The 23383-nt window shown below is 42.8% G+C and overlaps 1 protein-coding gene across 3 annotated transcripts in view; it reads right to left on the reverse strand.

Moving 5' to 3' along the window:
* BCAP31 (B cell receptor associated protein 31) overlaps positions 1–23383 on the reverse strand; it is a 29781-nt gene that overhangs the window by 5978 nt on the left and 420 nt on the right. The window contains exons 2-5 of one of the 3 annotated variants that reach the window (XM_074277923.1): positions 22870–23044; positions 21730–21845; positions 21027–21127; positions 18183–18330 (exon numbers count right to left, since the gene is read on the reverse strand). In XM_074277923.1, the coding sequence (XP_074134024.1) occupies positions 18183–18330; positions 21027–21127; positions 21730–21821 (341 nt within the window). In that variant the 5' untranslated portion in view covers positions 21822–21845; positions 22870–23044. Of the gene's footprint in view, positions 1–18182; positions 18331–21026; positions 21128–21729; positions 21906–22869; positions 23045–23383 lie in introns of those variants that run through there. The other 2 variants (XM_074277924.1, XM_074277925.1) reach the window with 2 other exon arrangements.

The following is a 23383-nucleotide window of genomic DNA, read 5'->3' on the forward strand; positions in this document are numbered from 1 at the left end:
AACAGACAGGAAGAACACAGCAAAGGGCAAAAAAAACCGGGCCCAAGCTACGGCCCTGGGGCAGACAGTGATCACTGAGAGCCTCTGCTGCTCCTTTCTTCCTCTTCCTCCTCTTCCCCTCCTCTACCTCTCCCTGCCCTAAACAAACGTTCACATTTTCCTCATGGTTTTAATGGAAAAAACCAAACCAAAACCAAACAAAAAAAAAAAAAAACCTCTCTAAAATAAAGGGCCAGGAGATTTTCCCCAATGCCATTTCCACCCCTCGTGGGGCTCTGCCTTGCCCAGTGTTTGGACAAGCACTGAAAAGAGAGAAGTGGGGGTGGGTCATGGAAGGGCCTCCTCTTGCCTTTTTTTCATTTAATGAGCAGCTAGTCAGGCACATCCCGGTCAGGGGTACAAGAACCAGGGGGGCTCCCCCAGGAACAGGCCTAGGGCTGGCCTGGCTGCTGCCACCTGGCAAGCACAGTGAGTTTCCAGTGACATGTACCCTCTAAAATTAGCGGTCTCAGGGATCTCGTGGTCCAAGGCTCAGATTTCCCTAACTCAGGCCGTAGGACCCCTCCTCAGCCAGGCCCTCTCCAGCAAAGGCCTTTCACCAAGGCCAGGTTGTGGCACCCAGGAGCCCGAGCCGATCTCTCAGCTGCACACAAAGAGGCATCGGAACCCAAGCGCTGGGGGGGGAGGGGACGAGGGAAAAGAAGGGCAGAAGGCCCAGCGGAGACAAGAGATAGATGGGGACCGCGGGGATTAGGAAAGCAGGCATGTCTGAGTCAGATCATCCCCACCCCCCCACCCCCCCAGCACAAAGCCCTCTGGGGCTCCAGCGCAGGAGGAGGATGACGCTAGGTCTGGAGGACCACCCCTTCTGTGGAGAAGCAAGGGACTTCAGAGTGCCACCTGGTGGCAGAGAGCCGCAGAGCCTGCGCTTCCCTCCCCTTCCTAGCCAAGTGGCTGGCAGGAACGCTGGTAAGTAGCCAAAGCTTCGCTGTTAAGAGCCCGATGGAACCCAGCGTAGGGGTGGCCAACCAGCAGGTCAGCAGGGAGGAGGAGCCTAGCTCTCCCCCGCCGCGGCCTTCCTCCTGTGGGCACTGGAGCGGGGAAAGAGCAGGTCTGCCGGGCACTGGGGGACAGCATCCAGTCTGAGGCCCTGGAGCTGCCCGCCGTCGCTTCCTGGGCCCAGGCAGCTAGCACACGTAAGAAGGGGCAGGCTCTCAGGGGCCTTTCCCCCTAGCCCTCCACTTCCATCTCCACTTCCTCTTTTTGGTCCGAGGAAGACCTGGCCCTATATCTTGCCAAGGCCAACCTTTCTACTTGGGGTCCCTGCTTCCTTATTCCTCTGCAAACTTTAAGCCCTCTCTAAATGCTGGCTGCCCGCCCTTCTCCTGTCCCCAACCTTGCCTTGCAGCCTCCGCTCTTCCCACCGCCTTCAAGTACATTTTGGTGTCCCCTTGACTCAACTCTTCCACGCCACCTCCCTCTGCTCTATCACCACCAAAATGGTGGGGAAAGCTGCTAGGGGCTGCCAAGTGGAAGGGAAGAAGTTGTTCTCTCCAAGGTGACTGCCCTTTCTCTTTCTCTTTGATTTTACCATCCCTTCTGACACTGTCACTCCCTTCCCAACTTCAACAAGATTCATCTGGTTCTCCCATTACCCAGCATCACTCATCCCCAAACCTGGGGGGGGGTTCCCCCTCTCTCCTGGGCTCTTCATTCCCTCCCTTGGCGAAACCCATGGAGCTCTATGGGAGCTGACTTCCCAACCCACAAGCCAGTCCTAATCCTCCTCAAACTTGGGTCCTACCTCATCAGTGACCTGCTATCACCGCTGGGATTCTCATATGCATCTCAACTGAACTTAGCCCTAAAACCTGGCCCTCCCCCAAGCTTCTCTATTTCTGTTAAGCAGGTTTCCAATCTAGGAGTCTTCCTTGGCTCTTCATTCTTTGTCACCCCTCCCAACCACCATCCAATCAGTTGCCAAGCTTTATCACGTCTCAATAGATGCTCCCTTTCCTCCACTCACCAGGCTCCCACTTTATCCCAGGCTTCCATCATCTCCCAGCTTCCTCTTTGGGTTCCCTGCCTCCAGTTCCTCCCCTCTCCAATCCATCCCCCATACAGCTGCCAAAGCACAGATCAGATCCCATCATCCCCTACTCAATGGTCCCTCCGGGCTCCCTGATGCCCACTCTTACACTTCATCATCTTTCTAATTTATCCAAAAGGTCCAATACAGCACGAGCCTATAGGTCTTGAGCCAGGAAAAAAAAAATTGGGCCGGATGTCCACTATGAAAAGCCGGAGACGAGCCCTAAAACTTCAAGTTATTGCTTTTATTGTTTTACTTCTACTCTAGGTGGCACTAAAAATGAAGGCTGAGAAAAGAGGTCCCCGGGTACTCTACAAAGAACATGGGGCTGAAGTGAAACCAGAGGGAGGGGAAGGAGGAGTGAATTTTCACAATCCACTGGATTTTAGCCTCATCCAAAGAAGAAAAGGGGAGAAAAAAGCTTTAGGAAACAGGAGGAATGATGAGTAAAGCTTTTCTCTTCTCCCCTGGGAACACTCACATGCCTGCCATTTTTGGGTGTAGTTCTTTCTGTCTCAGTCACCCCCTGCTTTAAAGCTCAGTCACCTCTGAGGGAGCTCTCCTTTCCTCTTCCAAGTCCAAGCCAGCCAGATGGCCATTTCTGCTGACAGTCAACCGTCCCAAATTTATCCTCTTCATTCCTGTGAACCACGACCCAGCTCAACTCCCCCTAACCCCCTTCCCATTTCCTGTCTAAACTACTGCGACAGCCCATTTCAAATCTACACTCACACTTCTGAATGTTCCTTATGCTCAGGCATGCCCTCCTCCACCCATAATTCTGCCCTCCCAACCAAAGCTCTACCTACTGCTTGAGACTCAAGCCCTTCTTTGCAGGCTCAGTTCAACTTGGATATCTCCAGAAAAACCTAACACTTGTAGCTCTCTCTCCTTCATACATTTAAATTCATACTGCTAGTCCTACTAATTACATATCAGGAACATAATTTATACTAAGACTACATAGAGATCACTTAAATTTTAAATTCCTTCAGGGCTAAGGACAGCATCTTATATACTTTCTATCTCCCTATCTAGTCCTTGCATATCAAATTACACATTGAAAAGTTTACAGTAGATCAGTGGTCTGCAAACTTAAAATTCAATCTATTTAGTTTCCCTTTTAATCCTATGTATTTTATTTTAATGCCTTTAAAAACATTCTAAGAAGCGGTCCTGCCCAAGGGGTCCATGACCCAAGAAAGGCTGGGAAGCCCTGGACCAGATGATCTTTGAGGTCCTAACTCTATTGTGATTCTGAGACCTTAGCTATAACTCAGGGGCAGAGGAGTAGCAACTTCCTGTCTCAAGGAAGAAGTCCAAAGTGCTGGTTATCTAGCTCAGCCTGTCTCTGGAAAAAGATCTCTTTTCAAATCCCTACTCCAAGCTGCCTTTTGGCCTTTGTGAGGGAAGGGAGGGCCCACCATTCTCCAGAAGCAGCATTGGGGGAGGGGGGAGCAGGAGAGAAGCTCAAATGAACCAGAATTTGACTCTTTGAAGCTTTCACCCCTGGCTCCAAGTTCTGCCCTCTAAAGTCAAGCAGTAGAAGGCCAATCCCCTTTCCAGGATAGTTAGCAAAATGTAATTAAAGAGTTCTCACAGCCCTCCTTAAATCGATCCTTCATTCTCAGTGGCTTCAACCAGTTCTTATCTGGCACGAACTCAAGGCCCTTACCATCCTGCTTTTGCTGCTTTACACAGGTTCCAGTTTCATCAAGTTCCTTTAATCCTGCAGATCCCCAACTGAACACAATACTCCTGGGAATGGTGTGATTGGGGGGGAGGGGGCGCGCATCATGCCCCTGCCTTTGGGTTGGATCTAAACCACCAGAATCCAAGCAAGAGCTAGAAGGATCTTAAAGATCATCTGGTCCAGGGCTTCCCAACCTTTCTTGGGTCATGGACCCTTTGGGGGCAGGTTGGTGAAGCCTCTGTGACATTACAAAATCCATAGGATGACAATATAAAGGAAAACAAATAAATTGAAATATAGTTTTGAAAGCATGTGAAAAAAAATCCAGAGCCCCCCCGGTTAAGAGGCCCTGATCCTAATATAAGCCTAATATAATTGAGTGAGAAATTTTACATTTCACCCCAGTACTTTTGGGCTTGAGCTGGCTCTCAACTTGAGTTTACACTCCCAGCTCTATTCTCTTAAGACCATTCCCCAGGTGAGATTCCTCCTCAGGGCCTACACGTGCCGCCATCTTCTGTGGCCACCAATCTTCTGACACCTTGGAAATCTTCTCTCTCCAAAGCTAGGATCCATGCCTACCTTTCTTCTCTATACCTACTGCAAAAAGTGAAGCTTTTTTCTCACTAAAGCTCCCACGTTTTCACTCAAGCACTCCTTTTCTCCTTGTGGGAAGAGAAAGCACTTGGCCTTCTAACCACCAATAACTTCTTCAGCATCCAGAGAAAACTTGTTGCCAGTCTGCCACCTACTGGACAGTTTTTTGTTGTTTTTTGTTTTTTGGTTTTTTTTTTTTTTGCTGAGGCAAGGAAGGTTAAGTAACTTGCCCAGGGTCACACAGCTAGGAAGTATCTAAATGTCTGAGGCCGAATTTAAACTCAGGTTCCTCCTGATTTCAGGGTCAGTGCTCTATCCACTGTGCCATTTAGCTGTCCCCGGAGAGTCATTTTCAAAGAAATGAAAAATTTTAGTATAAGTATCCAGGAAAGTAAAGCCTCCCAATTTGACAAAAACTGCTGGGGGAAATTGCAAATCGGTCTAATAGATATTTAGTTTAAACTACCATTTTATAAAATATATCACCATAAACTACAAATGGATACATGAGCTAATTTGTTTAAACCCATAAAAATTAGAAGAGAAGCAGATGATATATACTCTTCAGAGTTATGAGAAGCTGAAGTATTCTTCATTAAACAAGGGAATAGAGGAAATTATAAAAGATAAAATAGATCATTTTGATTACATGAAACTTGAAAAGCTTCCAAACAAATAAAATTAATTTATCTAGGCTAAGAAGGAAGTGAAAAAATGGTAAATAAATCTTTGTGTAAAATTTATCAGATAACATGAATGGTAATCCATATTATGGTATCCATAATATCAAAGTATCCAGAAGATCAAAAACCTTGCCCTAATAGATAAGTGGATTAATGAATTTAATTTTAAGAATTAAAGAATTCTTAGCTGTGTGACCCTGGGCAAGTCACTTAATTCCAGCCTCAGGAAAAAAAAAAAAAAAAAAAAAGAATTAAAGAATTCTTAAAAGAAATGCAAACTATTAATAGTCATGCAAAAGAATGCTCCAAATCACCAACAGAAGAAATTCACCTCAACATAACCTTGAGGTTTCACCTCACACTCAGCAAATTGGTAAAGATGACAAAAGATGGCAAGAGTCAATGTTGCAGAGGAAATGGAACGATAGGTACGTTTTTGGGGGTATAGCAAAGGGATGATAAAGTTGATAATCATCAATTGGGGAATGGATAAACAAACTGATACAGAAATGGTGAAATAATAATAATGATGAATATGATTCAGAAGTATGAAAAGACTTATAAGAATTAATGCAAAGTGCAGCAAAACAAGGCAAACAACATTAACTATTACGTCAAATAGAACCACAAAAGAACTGAAGATGAATGTTGCAAAAAGATCTTGGCCCCAAAGAAGAGATAAGATACCTCTGCCTGCTCCTTGTGCTGAGAGCAAGGTGGTGTGGGGCGCTAGTTTGGCACACTGCACATGCCAGATTTTTTTCAATGTCCCGATCAGTCTTTTCTCTCCTTTAAATGTTGTTGTTCTATTTCCCAGTTCTACCATCAATTTATTAGTGTGTCTGTCTTTCCATATCCTGACCAACAATGATTATTCTCATCTTGTATTGCCTTTGTCAATTTGTAGAGCGTAAGGGTTTGATGTGCATTTCTCCAATTCTTATTGATTTGGTAAATTCTTTCATATGATTTGTTAATAGTCTGCAGTTCTTTTGAGAACTGTTTGTTCATCTTTGACCACTTACCTATTTGTTATATATCTGTATATATCTTGAACACCAAACCCTTATCAGAGGTACCTGATGGGTATGGCTAAGGGGGAAGAGAATCAAGAGGAAATCTAGGTGACATAAAAACAAAAGATAGCAATAAAAATAAAAACTTTTTTTAAGATAATAAAAGGATATACCATGCACAACCATGACTTCATTTAAGCAAAGGAGAGAGGTATTTATAGACAATAAAATAGCTATAGTATCCATTACATAAAAATGAAAGCCTTTTTACACAAACAAAAACAATAAATGTAGAAGACAAACTGCTAACAGGGGAAAATCTTTGCAGATAATCTCTCTGACAAAGGTTTGATGCCCAAGATAGAGGGAATTACAATGTTAAGAGCAACAGTCATTCCCAATGGATTAATGGTCAAAGGTCACAAATAGATAATTATCAAAGGAAGAGATCCAAAGTGTCAACAGCCATAAGATTAAAAAAACAAACACACACCAAGAAGAGAAATACAGGATGTCGCAACATCTTATTGTGGTTTTAAGTGAAGAAAGCTTTAAGTTTTTCATCTTTTGCCTTCTTTGGCACTCTTGGATATCAAGTAAAGAGCTGTTTTAATTTACATAGGATATTAGAAAAGTCAGTGCAGTTTCTTAGCTTAAAACTGCACTGACTTTTGTAATACTCTGCATAAATTAAAACAATTCTTTACCTCACATCAATTGCCAAAGAAGATAAAAGATGAAAATGGCAAAATGGTGGGGCTATGGGAAGATAGAGGCACTAATATGCTGCTGGTAAAACTGTGAATTGGTCTAAGAACTCTGGAAAATAAATGGAAATTATCTCCAAAGTGATCACATTTCCTTTGACAGAGCAATGAGGGATATTCCTTTGACCCTAGGAGGTCAAAGGTCCTATAAACACAAAAGTATTTAGAATAGCACTCTGGGCAGCAAAGAATTGGTATATAGCTAAACAAATTGTACAAATGTAAGAAAATATTATGCCTTAAGAAAGGAATACAAACCATTCAGAGAAATTTGGGGAGACTCTAATGAATTCAGGCAGGAAGAGATCAAATTATTTGAAGGGAAAAAAAATGTAAAGAATTCTCAACTCTGCTCAATGCAATGGCCAATGATGACTTCCAAAAACTGATGTTGTCCCTCTCCACAGAGAGGAGGAATGAGGCCAGATGTTTAGGCCTAGCCAAAGTATTAATTTATTTTGTCTGATTATAGAACATTTTTTTTTAAAGAAAAATCTATTATGTGGCTTATATGGTTGGTATAAAAACATAAATGCAAAAAAAGTCTCCAGTAGAACCTGCCTTCCCCACCCCTCATACCCCAACCTCCCAAGAGAAGAAATGACAGACTGGGTTAATCCATGGAACCCAGGAAATTCATTCTTCAAGAGATTATGTTGCTAACCCAGAAAAGGTTACTGCCACTAAGAAGTAAAACAGGAGAGGCCACGGGGAAACCCACAAAATGCTCAGCCACTGTAAGCAAAGAAAAGGAGACACCAAAAAATCATCATCATGAGTTTCCTGTACATCTAGAGGCTATAGTGCCCTGTGCCTTAAAACAAAAACAAAAAAATCAATTTTACTGTTGTCTTTTTTATAAGAATAAAATTTCCCCAAGCATCCCTTCCTCTCCCAGAGAACCATTCCATATAACAATTGCTTTTAAAGAAAGAGGAAAATAACCTTATTTCTTATGGGGCATACTAAGTCTTTGTAATTTTCCTGCATTTACTTTTGATCTTTTTGTGGTAGTTATTTACTTTGTTGTAATCATTGTGTATGCTGTTTTCTTGGCTCTGAGTATTTCACTCTGCATCAGTTTTTCATGTGAGTCTTTTCATCCTTCTCTGTATACATCATAGTCATAATTTCTTATAGCACAGCAATATTCCATTACATTCATAAATCATAGTTTGTTTAGCTATTTCCCCAATAATGGGTCTCCACTTTTCCCCAATTCTTTGCTATCACAAAGAATGGTGCTGTATTTGGGTGTATATAGAACCTTTCTTCTTAGCATTCTTTCAAGCATAAGCCTAGCAGTGTAGTCTCTAGATCAAAGAACACGGACATATGCCATCACTTTATTTGCATAGTTCCAAATTGCTTTCCAAAATCACTGTACTGAATCACTGTTCCACCGATGATGTATTGATATACCTATCTTTTTATTTCCCTTTCAACATTAATTACTGCCATCTTTTGTCATCTTTACCAATTTGCTGAATGTGAAGTGAAAGCTCAGGGTTGTGTTGGTGTGCATTTCTTATTAGTGACTTGACGCATTCTTTCATATCATTGTTAATAGTCTGAAGTTCTTTTGAGAATACTTTGCTCATATTCTTTGACCCCTCTTATCTATGGGGAAATGGGTTTTGGCCCCATGTCTTATATTCATATGAGTAGATAATATTTAACAAAAATTTCAAGGGAAGAAGAATCCATAAAGTTTTTGAAAACAAGCAATTAAAGAGCTGGCCAAAAATTTAAGACCACGTTCCAGAAAATAGCCAAACCTCAGACTAGACCTTTAAAAGTTTATACTAGTGAATAGTGAAAAAACTGATAAAGTGAAGTAAGCAGAACCAGGAAAGAAATACATACATTGACTACAATATAAATGGGAGGAATTATCATAACAAAACGTTTAATGCTGGGAAATTAAACTCACAAAGTATGGCCCCAAAGAAAAAAGGTACTAATACCTGGGGGTCCTTTGCATAGGTAGAGGAAGGAGTATAGAACACTACACACAATAATAACAGATTTTTCCTATGTTGGTTAGTTTTGCTGGGTTTTCCCCTTTCTTTTTTATTCTTTTTATAAAGAATGATTCTTTGAAAGAAGAAACACGTGATCTAGAACTATATTATAAAGCAACAGTCACCAAAACCATTTGGTATTGGCTAAGAAATAGACTAGTTGATCAGTGGCATAGGTTAGGTTCACAGGGCAAAATTGTCAATAACTACAGCAATCTAGCATTTGATAAACCCAAACCCCCCAACTTTTGGGATAAGAACGCACTATTTGACAAAAACTGCTGGGAAAATTGGAAATTAGTATGGCAGAAATTAGGCATGGACCCACACTTAACACCATATACCAAGATAAGAGCAAAATGGGTTCATGATCTAGACATAACGAATGAGATTATAAATAAATTAGAAGATAGTTTACCTCTCAGACCTGTGGAGGAGGAAGGAATTTGTGACCAAAGAAGAACTGGAATTCATTATTGATCACAAAATAGAAAATTTTGATTATATAAAGTTAAAAAGGTGTTCTAAATCATTATCGATCAGAGAAATGCAAATTAAGACAACTCTGAGATACCACTACACACCTGTCAGATTGGCTAAGATGACAGGAACAAATAATGATGAATGTTGGAGGGCATGTGGGAAAACTGGGATACTGATGCATTGTTGGTGGAATTGTGAAAGAATCCAGCCATTCTGGAGAGCAACTATGCCCAAAAAGTTATCAAACTGTGCATACCCTTTTACCCAGCAGTGTTACTACTGGGCTTATATCCCAAAGAGATCTTAAAGGAGGGAAAGGGGCCTGTATGTGCAAGAATGTTTGTGGCAGCCCTTTTTGCAGTGGCCAGAAACTGGAAATTGAATGAATGTCCATCCATTGGAGAATGGTTGGGTAAATTATGATATATAAATCCTATGGAATATTATTGTTCTGTAAGAAATGACCAACAGGATGAATACAGAGAGGCCTGGAGAGACTTACATCAACTGATGCTGAGTGAAATAAGTAGGAGCAGGAGATCATTACATACTTCAACAACAATACTACATGATGATCAATTCTGATGGAAGTGGCCCTCTTCAACAATGAGAGGATCCAAATCAATTTCAATTGATCAGTGATGAATAGCATCAGCTACATGCAGCATAAGAACATTGGGAAATGAGTGTGAACCACAACATAGCATTTCCACTCTTTCTGTTATTGTTTGCTTGCATTTTTGTTTTTCTTCCCAGATTATTTTTACCTTCTTTCTAAATCCAATTTTTCTTGTGCAACAAGAGAACTGTATAAATATGTACACATATATTGTACTTAACATATACTTTAATATGTTTAACATGTATGGGACTGCCTGCCATCTAGGGGAGAGATGGGGAAAGGAGGGGAAAAGTTGGAACAGAAGTTTTTGCAAGGGTCAATGTTGAAAAATTACCCCTGCATCTGTTTTGTCAATAAAAAGCTATAATTTAAAAAAAATAGGTTCAGATATTCCAATATAAGTCTAGTAAGCAAGAATTTTATAAGCTCTTTTCTAAACCAATAATTTAACATTGGAGAAAAAAAAAACATACCTTATACATTAAAAAAAAAAAGACACATGGAGAAATGTGGATGATGTGGGAGAAAAAAAGATAACAAAAATCCATTTTAAAAAAAGTATGACATTTGGATTTAGCCAGAAACAGTTCCAGAGAAAATTTCATAAAATAAGAAGGGTCAGTCATTCACCATTGTCAATAAAGACAGAAGTCTTGGCAATGACATGATTCTAGGTAGATAGCATAAGCATCTTTTTTTTTTTTTTTAATAGTATTTTTTCTCCCTCCCCCTGTTGTGCCACAGCTCTCTTTTATTGTGCTGACTCAGTTTCCCAAATTGTCCTGCCTTGGTTTCCTTGAATTTTTCTGCCTCAGTTCCTAACTGTTCTGCAACACCAGCCCTCCCACATAAGGAGAAAGACCTTCTATCTTAAGCATCATCAGAATGTTGGGTGCCTCTCCCCATTCTGTAATCCCAAATTATCAGACGTCCCCCATGCCTGTCAGAACTGGATTGTGAGTCCCTGTTCCTGCTCTCAGCACTGTGACTCCGCCCCTGCCTCGGTCTACTATCTGAGCCACGTGCCCATATATGTCATTGAGAACTCACACTGGCTGGTGGATTCTCGGAGACAATAGTCGCATTCAGCCCTGGGACCAAAGCATGGATCCATTTGGTCCCAGTAAATCTCTCTCTTTCAAGTAAATATTAAAAACTCTCTAATCTCTATCTTGCCTCAGTTTTTCCGGCATTACACCCCCTTCTCTTCCTCCCCAAGACAGCAAGCAATCTGATGCAGGTTAAACATGTGCAATCCTTCTAAACATATTTCCATATTTATCACAGCATAGACATCTTTAACAAAAAAACCTGGACTTAATAGTCACTGATATACTCTACCCTCTTCTCTTCCTGAAAATCAGCAATTAGTGATTGTCAAGAATCCTCTAGCAGATCAATGTGCACAGCACTGGGGAATATCAAATGAGCCGTTAGATTTCAAAAGCTGGGGAAAAGTTTGTAAAGATCTAGCCAGTATTTATTGTGCTTGGAGGCTGGAGTGGGGTCAAGGGAAGCTAAGGGAGACAAAAGGTGGCTCAATGGATAGAGTGCTGGGCCTGGAATCAGGAAGACATGAACTGAAATCTGGCCTCAGACACTTAACAGTTGTGTGATCCTGGGCAAATCATTTAACCTCTCTTTTCCGTAATCCACTGGAAAAGGAAAAGACAGACTACTCCACTGTCTTTGCCAAGAAAATCCCATGGACAATACTGGTGTGCTATGGTCCATGTATCCAACAAAGAGTTGGACACAAATGAACGACTGAACAACAACAATGGAGGTAAATATTCTGAGAACAAAACTAAGAGTTCCACTGGTGAAACTGTAGCACTGAAACCTTGAGAAAAAAAATGAAAAGATAGATGATCCGACCAGATTCCAAGGAGATTCCAAGGAGAACCTTGAATCCAAGGCACAGTGATAATTTTGAGAAAGGGTGGAGAAAATGTGGGGGAGCCAGAAGTGAATTAGCAGGTTTTCTTATAATGCAAGACCTTTTAAATTGAGCATCTGAAGCGCCAAGTCAAGGAGAGGGAGGAAGGATAAAGAAAGCATCAACTACTACTGACTGGCCAAGCTAACCCAGAGTATAAATGAGCCTCAGAATTTGGGAAATATGGATGGAGAAGACTGAGCCCCACCTCAGGATCCAGATATATTGGCAGCACTTTGGAGAGGTGAAGGAAGGGGAATCTACAGTAGAAAAGAAAGCAAAATGAGAAGGAAGAAGACTGGAAATCTAAACCTGGATGGAGACTTGATGGCAATCAAGATAAATCTGTAAAAAATGAAAAAGTCTCAGGAATAGAAAATCAGTTCAAGTTATGTAAAAGCCATCTTTATCACCAAAGGGAAGACAGTGAGCACCAGGTCTAACTAAATTTGGAAAGGCTTTGATCAACTCAAGAAAACGATTTACTACGGCACAAAAGGATTGAAATTCCCATTCCAATGTAATTGGGGAAAACCAGGACTTGGTTACCCCTGTGAGATAAACATGGAAGGCCATATCCCTAATGAGGATGCCTCCATTTTGAGTGCATGTTGACACATACTTTAGGTTAAGGCCCTAGAATTGAGAATAACTTCTCCAAGTGCTTGACTTTCAGTAGTTCTGTTAACCAAGCTGAATATAAATTAAGATTCTATGTGTATTAAAGGAAAGAAAAATAAACAAATAAAACTATCCCATAGCTGCTAAGAGTCCTTGGCAGTTTTACCAAGAGATGATGTCACTATTTTTAGCCCAGTTACAGAAACACATTTGGACTACTTATAGGTTGGTCAGAAAGCAGGCACGGACTATGAAAGCTGGTTTGCAGGGAGTGAAGGCCCATAGAAGAAGTGAAAAAAAATCACCTATTTGGGCGACAAAGGTGAAGTAATTCAAAAGCAGGCAATCCCAAAGATGAAAAGATTGCTGGGCTCTGTGAATCTGGCATTACCCTCTTTAGTTTATCACCCATGGCACACTGCCATCTGCCCTGTCTGATTTTTTTCTCGGTCGTGATAAGCCTAACCTAAATCCAAGTGCGTATAAAGTGTGCCAATGTAAAAGCCAGTTTCCTAGAAGCTGAAAAGCCTCACTTACTCCAAGAGGTTCTCAGCAAATATTCCACTTCAACCATATTAGCTTCTTAGCAAAAAAAAAAAAAATATATATATGATACTAGAGATGCACAAGCTGGAAACTAGACAATAGTAATACCTTGCAATATACTGTCAGACCTCAATAAATTGAAACCATTCATGGGATCTCTGTTACCTACTCTTTACAAACCTCACAGATTTTAGCCAAGGGATAATGGAAAACCTTAACCAAAGTGGGGTCTATGAACTTGTTTTTTTAAATATTGTAATAATTGTATTTCAATATAGTTGATTTCATTTGTTTAAAAAAAAAAAAAAAGACAAAAAGAAAAGTGTGGGTTAAATGACCATATAGTTAGGTGGTTTCCTAGCAGGTTTCTGTGTCCTCATGGCCATTGTCTCATGGCATCCCCAAGGGTCCTGGGCTGTAAAGCTCAACATCAACACAGCTGAGACGCTATAATATGCTGATTCAATTTAAGTCCAACAAACTTGGAAAGCTACTTTCACGCTGACATCGCTGTAAGCTCACTGTCATTAGAAGTGTTAATGCAGAGGCAAAATGACCACCTGTCAGGATGCTGCCGAGGATTCCCCTGTGGAGTAGGTCACACTTGAGGATCTCTAAGGCCTCTTTTGACTCCTGAATTTTACACATAGTGCCAAATGAGTGGCAAATAGTGCTAACTGAGTGGCATGATGAGTGTAACAGAAGCCAGAGTGGCTGGGCAAGGGGTGGAGAAAGAAATAACTGCAGGCTTGGCAATCTGTATTCATGCCAAAGAAGTCTTAGTTCTGACTTGCCCCCTCTTCTCCCCACCCCCAGCCAGAGCCAGAGCCTCATATTTCTTCTATCGCCCATAAATGTGATCAAAAAGAACAATGAATATGAGCAAAAAGCCTGAGTTGGAGGCAAAATGAAGCTTGTAAATAGCAAAACTAAGATTTGAAGAAATCACTTACCCTTCTTAACCAGTTTCTTCATCTGTAAAATGGGGACCATCTGCACTGCTTATCCCACTCTAAGGATAGCATTATATAAGTGTAATCTATTGTTTTAAACTAACTGGGAGCAAAGACTATATATGGGACATCAGGACACCCATAGGATCCAGAGACAACTACTTACCTAAGTGGCTGAAAGCATAAGCCTCCTCACTTCCAGCTAGTTTATCTAAGGCCTCCTTAAAAAAAACAATGACCAACCTGGCTCCTCCTTTGAAGATTAAGATTATGGGATTATTAAAGGCAAGATTTATTACTCCTTGGTTCTCTAGCTCTACCCTAGGAGTAACTAAGTTATTGGACATCTCTGAGCCTTATTGCTTCAAGACACGAGAAAGAAGATATACAGAAAAGGAAGAAAAATCCTTTTTGGTACCTGGAATTCTGGGGATGACAAGTATCAGACTAGGAATTACCATTAACTTCCCCCCTCAACACACACACACACATACATACATACACACACACACACACACACACACACACACACACACACGACTTTTGCTAAGCCAGGCTCTGACTATACCTTTTGCTCTTATCTCAGTAGATCCAAATATTGTGTAAGAAGAGCCCACTACCAGAGAGTTCCTATTTTCAGAACTGCAGGGCTGGAAAGACTCTGAGTTCACCTCAAAAAAGTTCACTCTTTGAATAACTCAATGGTTACCAAAGAGCTGCTACTCCAACTTCTGGAATCATGGTAAACTTGCTATTCCACAGCTCATTTCAATTTTGGTTTTTTAACTGATGGTTACGAAATTCTAAACTGAAATCCATCTCTCCCCATTGACTTCTACTTACTCCATCCTAGCTTTGACTTCTGAAAAATAACCTTTCTACAGCACTTCATTTAGACTCCACAAGCCTATGAAACAGGTACTTCTGGTATCATTAGTTCCATTTTACAGATTAAGATCTTGAGGTAGTAGCTTGGCCATGCTTACAGAGTTGCCAAGTTATCAGAGAGAGATTTGTACCTAGGTCTTTAAGTCCAGAGTTCTAACAGGACAGCCCTTCAGGTGTTTGCAAACAGTTATATCCCATTAGATTATAAACTCCCTAAGGGCAGGGAGTAGCTTTTGCCTACTTTTATATCCCTAGCACTCAGCAGAGTATCTGGCACATGGTAGACACTTAAAAATGTTCACTGACTTGAATATCCTGACAGTAATTTCTCTCTCCCTTTTTCCTTTGCCAGATGCTGCTCTATGTAGCGTCCTGTTCTCCTTAACTCTTTCACATTTGCCAAGTTCTCCCAGTTAGGTTCTTCTGTGAATTGCTACTGGGCATTTTTCACGGTTCTATTGTAGTCAATGTCTTTATGACATCTAAGTTTATCATTTATATTAAAAAAAAAAAAAAAAAAGAGGGGGGGGGAGGGAAAAAAAGAACCCAGATGTAAATATTCTTGATCAAATCAGCCATCGTCCAATCAAAGAAGTCTGCCTGGTCCATGTGAAAACATTCTGTCCCTAGACAAATGCCTAGCATTCCATTACCTTAAACCATGGCTCTCAATAATAAATGCTATTGACAGGATCTAAATATCTAGTCATTTCTTTTCCTTATTCTCTCATTTACAAAGCCACCACTTTCAAAAGAAATGAGATGAAAGCATCACTTATGTCTCCCCCTTCCCCAATCCTTAAAGTCCTTTGGCCTCCTGCCCAGACATTCTTCATTCTTGGGAGATCCTTTCAGGGTTCTTTTGGTTGTATTATTTATTCCCACATCAAATCACTGGAAATGGGAGTAGGCCAGCAAGCAGGGTAAATCCCTGCAGGCTCTCTGTCACATCCTAGGTACATTTACCGAGATGAGAGTCTGATTTCCTGCTGGGCGTATCAGGCCCACACAGTCACCTGAGTACTGCCGCCTTGCCAGGGACGGCTCTTCTTGCTAGTGTCAGTTTTGGGATTTCTCCAACTTGGTAGTGCCTGTGGCGCCTCTCCATTATTCTATGAAGCATGCATTGTGTGTTTCTTTTTCCTCAGAGGGTCCAGATCCAAGTTCTATGGGAACAGCCTCCCTAGTTTCAGGAGCTGATTTCTTCATCTCCCCTGTATTACCTTCTTTTACTCTACCACTCTTGGCTTTATTTTCAGTTCATCCCTTTCTCCTCCTCACATCATCTTAGATGATTTCTTCATCCTATTTACTCAGCCAAATGGCATTTTAAGTGCCTACCACATGACAAAAGATTCAAAGACAAAACTTCAAGTATCTTACATTCTATTGGGGAGGGAGAACAGAAAATCATTAAAAATATATGTAAGAAAAAAACCACTAATTTCTGAAGAGAATGTGGAACATAAATGAAGAAGTGAGGAATCTGATGAATCAGAGGTGAAGCAGAAGTATATTTCAAGCAATCACGTCAGCCTAAGCAAAGGTAAGACAATGGGAGACGAGTAGCACACAGAGGAAAAAGCAAATTTAGGCTAATCTGGCCACACCCTAGAGTACAGGAAGGAACAGTTTAAGAGAAGCCTGGCAAGACAGGCCAGAGTCCCAATAGTACAGGCTTTTAAAAACATGCCCAAACAAGGAGTCTGCATGTTGCCCAAAAGCAATGGGCACTAGAGCTGCTTCAGAAATAACCTTTTGGCAGCTGTGTGGAGAATACTTTAATAAGGGAAAAGAGGCTCAGCAATCTCACAATCTTTGCTATCACTGAAGAAGTTCCCTTGATTTCCATACTTCTTATATTTTTACATTAGAGTTAGTATTTTCTAGTGCATCTAAAATCCTTAGGAGATCACTGCAAAAAATTCTCAAATTATCGGCAATGACAGGATCCAATTCAGTTCCAATTGATCAGTGATGAATTGAACCTGTTACACCCAGCAAAACGACACTGGGAAATGAACATGGGACCATGACATAGCATTTGCATTCTTTGTGTTGTTATTTGCTTGCATTTTTGTTTTTCTTCCCAGGTTATTTTTTACCTTCTTTCTAAATCCGATTTTTCTTATGCAACAAGGGAACTGTATAAATATGTACATATATATTGTATTTAACCTATACTTTAACATATTTAACATGTATTGGTCCTGCCATCTAGAGGAGGGAGTGGAGGGAAGGAGGGGAAAAGTTGGAACAGAAGTGTTTGCAAGGAACAATGTAGAAAAATTACCCATGCATGTTTAATCAATAAGAAGCTACCAAAATAAAAAACAAAACTGATAGCAAACAACTTGCCTCCACATTGACTGCTTGCTACAGACACTGAGGTGAAGCCTCTGCTACTTAAGCTAGACTGAACCAGTCTCTTTAGTACTTTTCTGCCAATCTGCCCAGGCATGGCCCACCCAGGAAGCCAATACCAGATCTGAATCCCCCCCCCCCCAAATAATTACTGGTCAGACTTAAGAATCAGTCACCTCTTATTTGCTGTTCCCAGTGACCAAACATTTTAGTGGCAGAGCCAATTGGTTAGCATGCCATAGGCACGGACACCATGTGGTGTTTGTTCTAAGCCTCAGCACTCTTCCCATAGGATGGGGATAACAGTATTGAACTTGGGAAAATGTCGCTTCTACAGCCTTTCTTCTTCCCACTTCCCCAAAACTAATCCCACACAGCTCCAGTTACTCCACTCTACCATCCCAACACAGATGTTTACATAGCTGCTTACAATTGTTGTGGACACCTATATGTATGCTTCTACTCATATTCTAGTCAATTTAGGGGGCTCCTTCTATTCCTTCCTGCAGTCAATACATTTGGAGCAGTACTAGGGCCTTACAGATGGTTCCAGAGAACTCCCTCTCCTTGAGAAAAACAGGAAATCACACCCTCAGAACAGAAGAGACTTTTAACATCATCTAATCCAAGTCTTTCATTTTGGGGGAGACACAGAGACAACCCATTAATGTCTAAGCAACAGGACCTGATCTGGCCTCTTAGAGGAAGAGGAGACTGAGGGATTGGCCTGCTACCCCAGAAACAGCCTCACTTTAAGGACGGAGAAAGTCTCTGAACAGGAGACCAAGTCTCCTGGCTTCTTTTCTCCATTTCCCCATCATCAGTGGATTTTGGTCCCATAAACTGCTCCAAATCTCCCTCCGTGCCCCCACCCTCCTAAGTAGTGGGACTCACAAGGACAGCAGCAGAGAGAAGCCAGCGATGTGGAGGTTTCTCTGGGCTCGGAACAACTTCATGTGGAAGTGTTCCATGGCCCCAGGGTTATTCTGCAGGTTCACCTTCTCTGTCACGTCATCGTACTTCCTGATCTCCCGCACAGCATCTGTTGGGGAGCATGAGAGGAAACACAGGAAGGGGCTCAACCACATCCCAGAAAGTTGAGGTTGCAGTGTTAGGCCATGACGTTTGTTGCTGCTCCCAGTTCACTCAAGTTTCACTGAGTTCTCATCAAGACTCAACTTAGTGACTTTGAACAGATCTTCTAGAAAGCCAGCCCCAAAACATACCTTCCCCATCCCTCTACTAAAGATTCTGGAAATCTGCAATCACCAGAGTGTATAACCCCCTCTCTCTCACCTCTATCCCCACCCAAGGACAGTAAGCCTATTCCATCAGAAAAAAGTTTTAACTGTGGATGAGGACTAGGATAATTATAATAGTAGGGGTTCCTCTTCCCATGTCTGACCTGGAAAAACTCAGCTTTTAACTGGAGGACCTCACTACAGGACCACTTTCAAAATAAGAATCATCCAGTTCCAAAAGACCTGTGATGAAAAATGTTCTCTATCTTCTGAGAGAGAATCAATGAACTCTAGGTGCAGACTGAAGTAGACTTTTTTCACTTTATTTTTCTTGCCTTTTTCTTTTTTGGCAATATGGAAATATGTTTTGAATGACTTCATATATAATTGATATACTATTTTCCTTTTCAATGGATGAGAGGTGAGAAGGATTGAAAATTTCGAACTCAAATTTTAAAAATGAATGTTAAAAATAATGGAGGTCATCTCTCAAAAATGTGTTATTTAAAAAAAAAAAGTAATCCTGTTCACCACATGAAAAAAATTCTCCTGTAGTATTTTTGCCAATCAACTCCAATTCATGTACTTTTCACTTGTGCAGTTTTTCTTGCAGGTGGCAGAATGTATACAATTCTCATTTTTTCCTTTGGTGTATAGACGGTTCTTAGAGAATTGCCTGGAGGCATCAAGAGCTGAATGATGTGCTAAAACTCAGCCCATGCCTAAAGCAGGCCTTAAACCCAGGTCTTCTCAATCCCCAAACCAGCCCTTTCCCCACAAAGCTGCCAAATCTCACCATAGTAAGTTGTAAGCTGATAGCAGAGCCATACTTAACAAGCCCTGCAGTGCTTGGCACACTACCAGCCATCTGGGAGCACCAATTTAAGAAGGCAGAGAGAGAACCAGCTCCGAGCAATCAAACCTTCCGTATTGCATCGAGAGTGCTTAACGGCCCCTTATCAAACATTTCCTATACTTGCATATCCCCGTCTCAGTCTCCATAGAGAAACTTTGTAGAAATGCATGCAATGTCCAAATTATAGGATGAAAGCACCAAAATGAAGTCTAACAGTCCTAGGATTTCAAAAGTCACCCTCTACTAGATGGCCTTCTCTGATCTTTCCTGCCCTAACACTTCCCCTTGCCTAAGGGCGAGGGGCCCAAATTAAATTTACTGAGAACTATCTATAGGGCAGAATGAGAACCCAAAGCAATCTGTTAATAAATGGTTCCCCCAACCCCACGGCTCTCTTCACACCTAGCTTTTGGTCAAATTCAGAAGCAAAGGGAAAGGCTGTTGAAACAGGTAGCAGTCTCAGAGTAGACCTGTCTTTTATTCATTGTTAGATATACGTCAATAGTTGTATTTTGTTGTTGTTCAATCATTTCAGTCATGCCTTACTGTCTGAGACCCAATCTGGGGTTTTCCTGGCAAAGATACTGAAATGATTTGCCATTTCCTTCTTCAGCTCGTTTTACAGATGAATTTTCAAGGTGACAAGTCTCCTCTCACCCTTTTGCTCCCTCTCTTTCTGGAGGGGGACATGGGGAAGATGAGAAAGACACAAGTCTGAGTCAACGTAGCTATCCAATCAAAATGGGATTACGGAAGCAGGGCTGGGAATCAATATCCCTCCAACAACCCCTAGAAGGAAAATTGTGTCCTATGCCCGGTGGTTTTAAATTTCAGTTTACTGCACTGACCAAAATCCACGGAGCTTAAAAAAATCAGGAACACATGTGGCATCTAGATTGAGATGAAGCCCAGAAATGAGTTAAACAACCTGGAGACCATCCATCGTTCCCTCCAAAATATTCCAGGTCTCAAAATGGACCAAGGACAACTCACTCTTTTGTTAGCTCTCTGACTCAAAGCCTTGGTAGTGAGGGCACTCTGATGAAAAGAGCTCCCTTCCAGCATTTTTCTAGGTGAAACGTGTTTTATATATAGCTATAGGTATGGCACACAAGCAACTGGCATTGCATGTGCTTGAAAACTGATGTGTCACGCCCATCTTGCTAAGAAGCAACCTTGCCTGGACACATTCCCTTTACTCTTGTAAATTAAGCCGTAGGAAAAGAAGTAGGATGGGGACATAATACTGGTACAGGATGGGGTTCTTCCCTACTTGGGCTAATGGAAAACCATGAAGCCATCAAAGCTCTTTTGGACGTGTGGCATTTTCTTCCCTCCAGGGAGGGATGGGATTTGTCTCAAACCCCAAAGAGGTTAAGAAATCTATGTTCTGGACCCAGTTGTAACACCAGTTCCCAAATCCAACGTGTCTTCTACTCTCATCTGTCACTTTCTTAATTCTTCGTTATGAAGTTCACCTCCACATGGCTCACCCCTGTTTAGGAAGGGCATCAGGGGACAAATAACCAGACTACGTGCAGAATCTGGTAGAGGGGGGTTCTGAAGACTAGACAAATGAAAAGAAATGGCACGGTGAGATTGCTATTTGGGGCACTGCTCACAAGCCCATGTTTCACTCACCAATAAGGAGGAGCACCAGGATGACAATGAGAACCACAAAGAAGGTGTTGCCGTAGCTCACTAGCAGTCGCACCAGGCCTGACTTAAAGATCTTCTGCCATCTGAGGAGAAAGAAAGAAAAGTTGAACATACTCAAAGTACCCTGGGGTCCCTCTGAGGCCCAGACCAGGAGAGGGCCAGCTTTACCTCATTATCCCACCCTTCACAAAGCTACTTTCTCAACTTTCCAGTTTGGGGAGTCTGTGCACTTGGCCAGACAATTGCCTAATTCCATTAGACGGGCAATTCTGGAAAGAAGGGTTAGGTAAGAGATATATGGAAGAAGAGTCAGCTTAAGAGACCTGGTTGCATAAGGACCCCCAACCTCCCACATTCACCTCCATCCCAGACAAGTTACACTAAGAACTTGGCTCCACAGCAAACGCCCAAAGGTGAAAGGGGAATGGGGGAGGGGGGAGAAACTGGTAGGATTTGCTTCATAAGTAGGAAACGCTTCATAGAAAACGTTATTACCAGTTTCCTGGATGCCCAGAAAAACTCGGAACCATTCAGGAGCCAGCTACCCCATTCCCAACAAGTTCTACTTGCTTCAGCCCAGCCGGGCTCTTAACACCCTATCAATTAACATTAAAGCTGCACACAGGTCACGGGGCTCGGCATTGCACAACTCACTATCTAAAGTTGATCACTTAACAGGCCGTACCTTTTGGGAGAAATGAAAGGAATGCAGAGCATCAGCACAGCCACGACTTCTGCATAGAGGAAGGTGGCCACCGCACTCCATTGGAGACTCATCCTGAGTCACGAGCCGGCTGGGACCTGGAGGCAGAATAAAGCAACCTTGGCGATGTCTGGAGAGAGTTGAGGAAAGCCAGGCCCCTTGAGAGGGGAGAGGGGAGGTGATCAATCAGCAACAAAGTCTGGAAGGATAGCTCATCCATCCTCCTCAGCTGTCACAACCGTACTGCCTTTCTTCAAACAGGAATTAAATAAGTGAACTGAGCCCCAGGCTGCCAAAGGACAAGGAGACCTCTTGCTTCCTATAAATAAATGTCCTCCCCAATCTAATCTGGAGAGGATGGATTCAAAGAGCCCCAAACACACGAACTGCTAGGGTGATTCACGGGACCATTACGCCCCGTAGGCAGGAACCCAAATGGAATCTTGACATGCTAAGAGAAGTCAAAACTAAGGGACTTCCGGTGGGAAAAGTACTGAAGAGGATCTGTGTGAGTCCCAGAACAGGCGCCGAGATGACTCTGACTAAGCCATTTAAGCTGTCTGGGTTTCATGCTTTTAAAAAACAATCCATGTAGCACAATCAGAAATTAATCCTGCCAACAGCAGACTGCGTTTACATAGTGATTCGGGACTTTGTAATTCACTGCAAACATCTGGTAAAATGAATGAATTGCACCTGCGAAGAAGAATCTGGAAGAGGCTGGGTGTTTCAGACAGCAGAATTAAGGTTCCCTCCTTTCCTACCGAGTAACCCTACTCCACCCCTCGGCTGGAATCCGATAGGGCTTCTGGGACCATGCAGCAGAAAGCCTTCGCTCGCGCCCTTCCCAAACGCACCTCCGGACTACTCTTCCCTGACACTCTGAGGCAGACCTGGTCAGCCGATAATACCAGGGCCCGCTCCCAGACCCCTCCGCCCAGGAAGCGGGGAAGCCCCGTGCGTCCCTCCACTCCGTGGCCACGGGGCTCGGGCCGCGGCGAGGCGGAAGGGCCCCCGTGGGCGGCGGCTCCCTGCCCTCGAGCGAACAGCTCGCGGGGGATCCTTTCCTTGGGCTCCCGGCCGCCCCCCGCCCCGGACGAGCCGCACCCGTTCGCGCCTCACCTGCTGGCCTCCGCACACCACAGCCGCAAAATTTTACTGCTCGAACTAAAGGATCTCACATCCAAATCCCGCCCCTCAGCATAGTGTCCACCGATCGGAAACAGGAAGTCGGATGGTCAGGTCCCGCCTTCTCTGTTCTCCCAACCAATCGCCGCACTGCTTCACCTCCCGTGACCTGAGGGCAAACCGGAAAGCGTGAGCGGGAATGCGCATGCCCAAGAAAGGGACCGGAGAGCGTTCTCTACCGGTGACGACACTGCTTGAAGGCGGGGCCAGCAGGAGGAAGGGAGAGGAAATGGCGTCTCTAGCCCGCTGAGTCCTCCAAGTGCTCTATGATTTCAGGAGCTGGGCGGAGTGTAGCTAGAGGCGTGAGATGGGCGGGGTCGTTGTAGCTCGAGGCTGCTGAAGCAGCTGCGGCTCCTCCTCCTCCTCCTCCTCCTCTCCACCCCCCCATCTCGCTCGCCCCGGGGGAGTGATGGGTGGGGATTATGGGCCGGTGGCGGAGTCACTGTCG

This window comes from Sminthopsis crassicaudata, chromosome X (assembly GCF_048593235.1).
Source record: "Sminthopsis crassicaudata isolate SCR6 chromosome X, ASM4859323v1, whole genome shotgun sequence".
Lineage (NCBI taxonomy): Eukaryota > Metazoa > Chordata > Mammalia > Dasyuromorphia > Dasyuridae > Sminthopsis > Sminthopsis crassicaudata.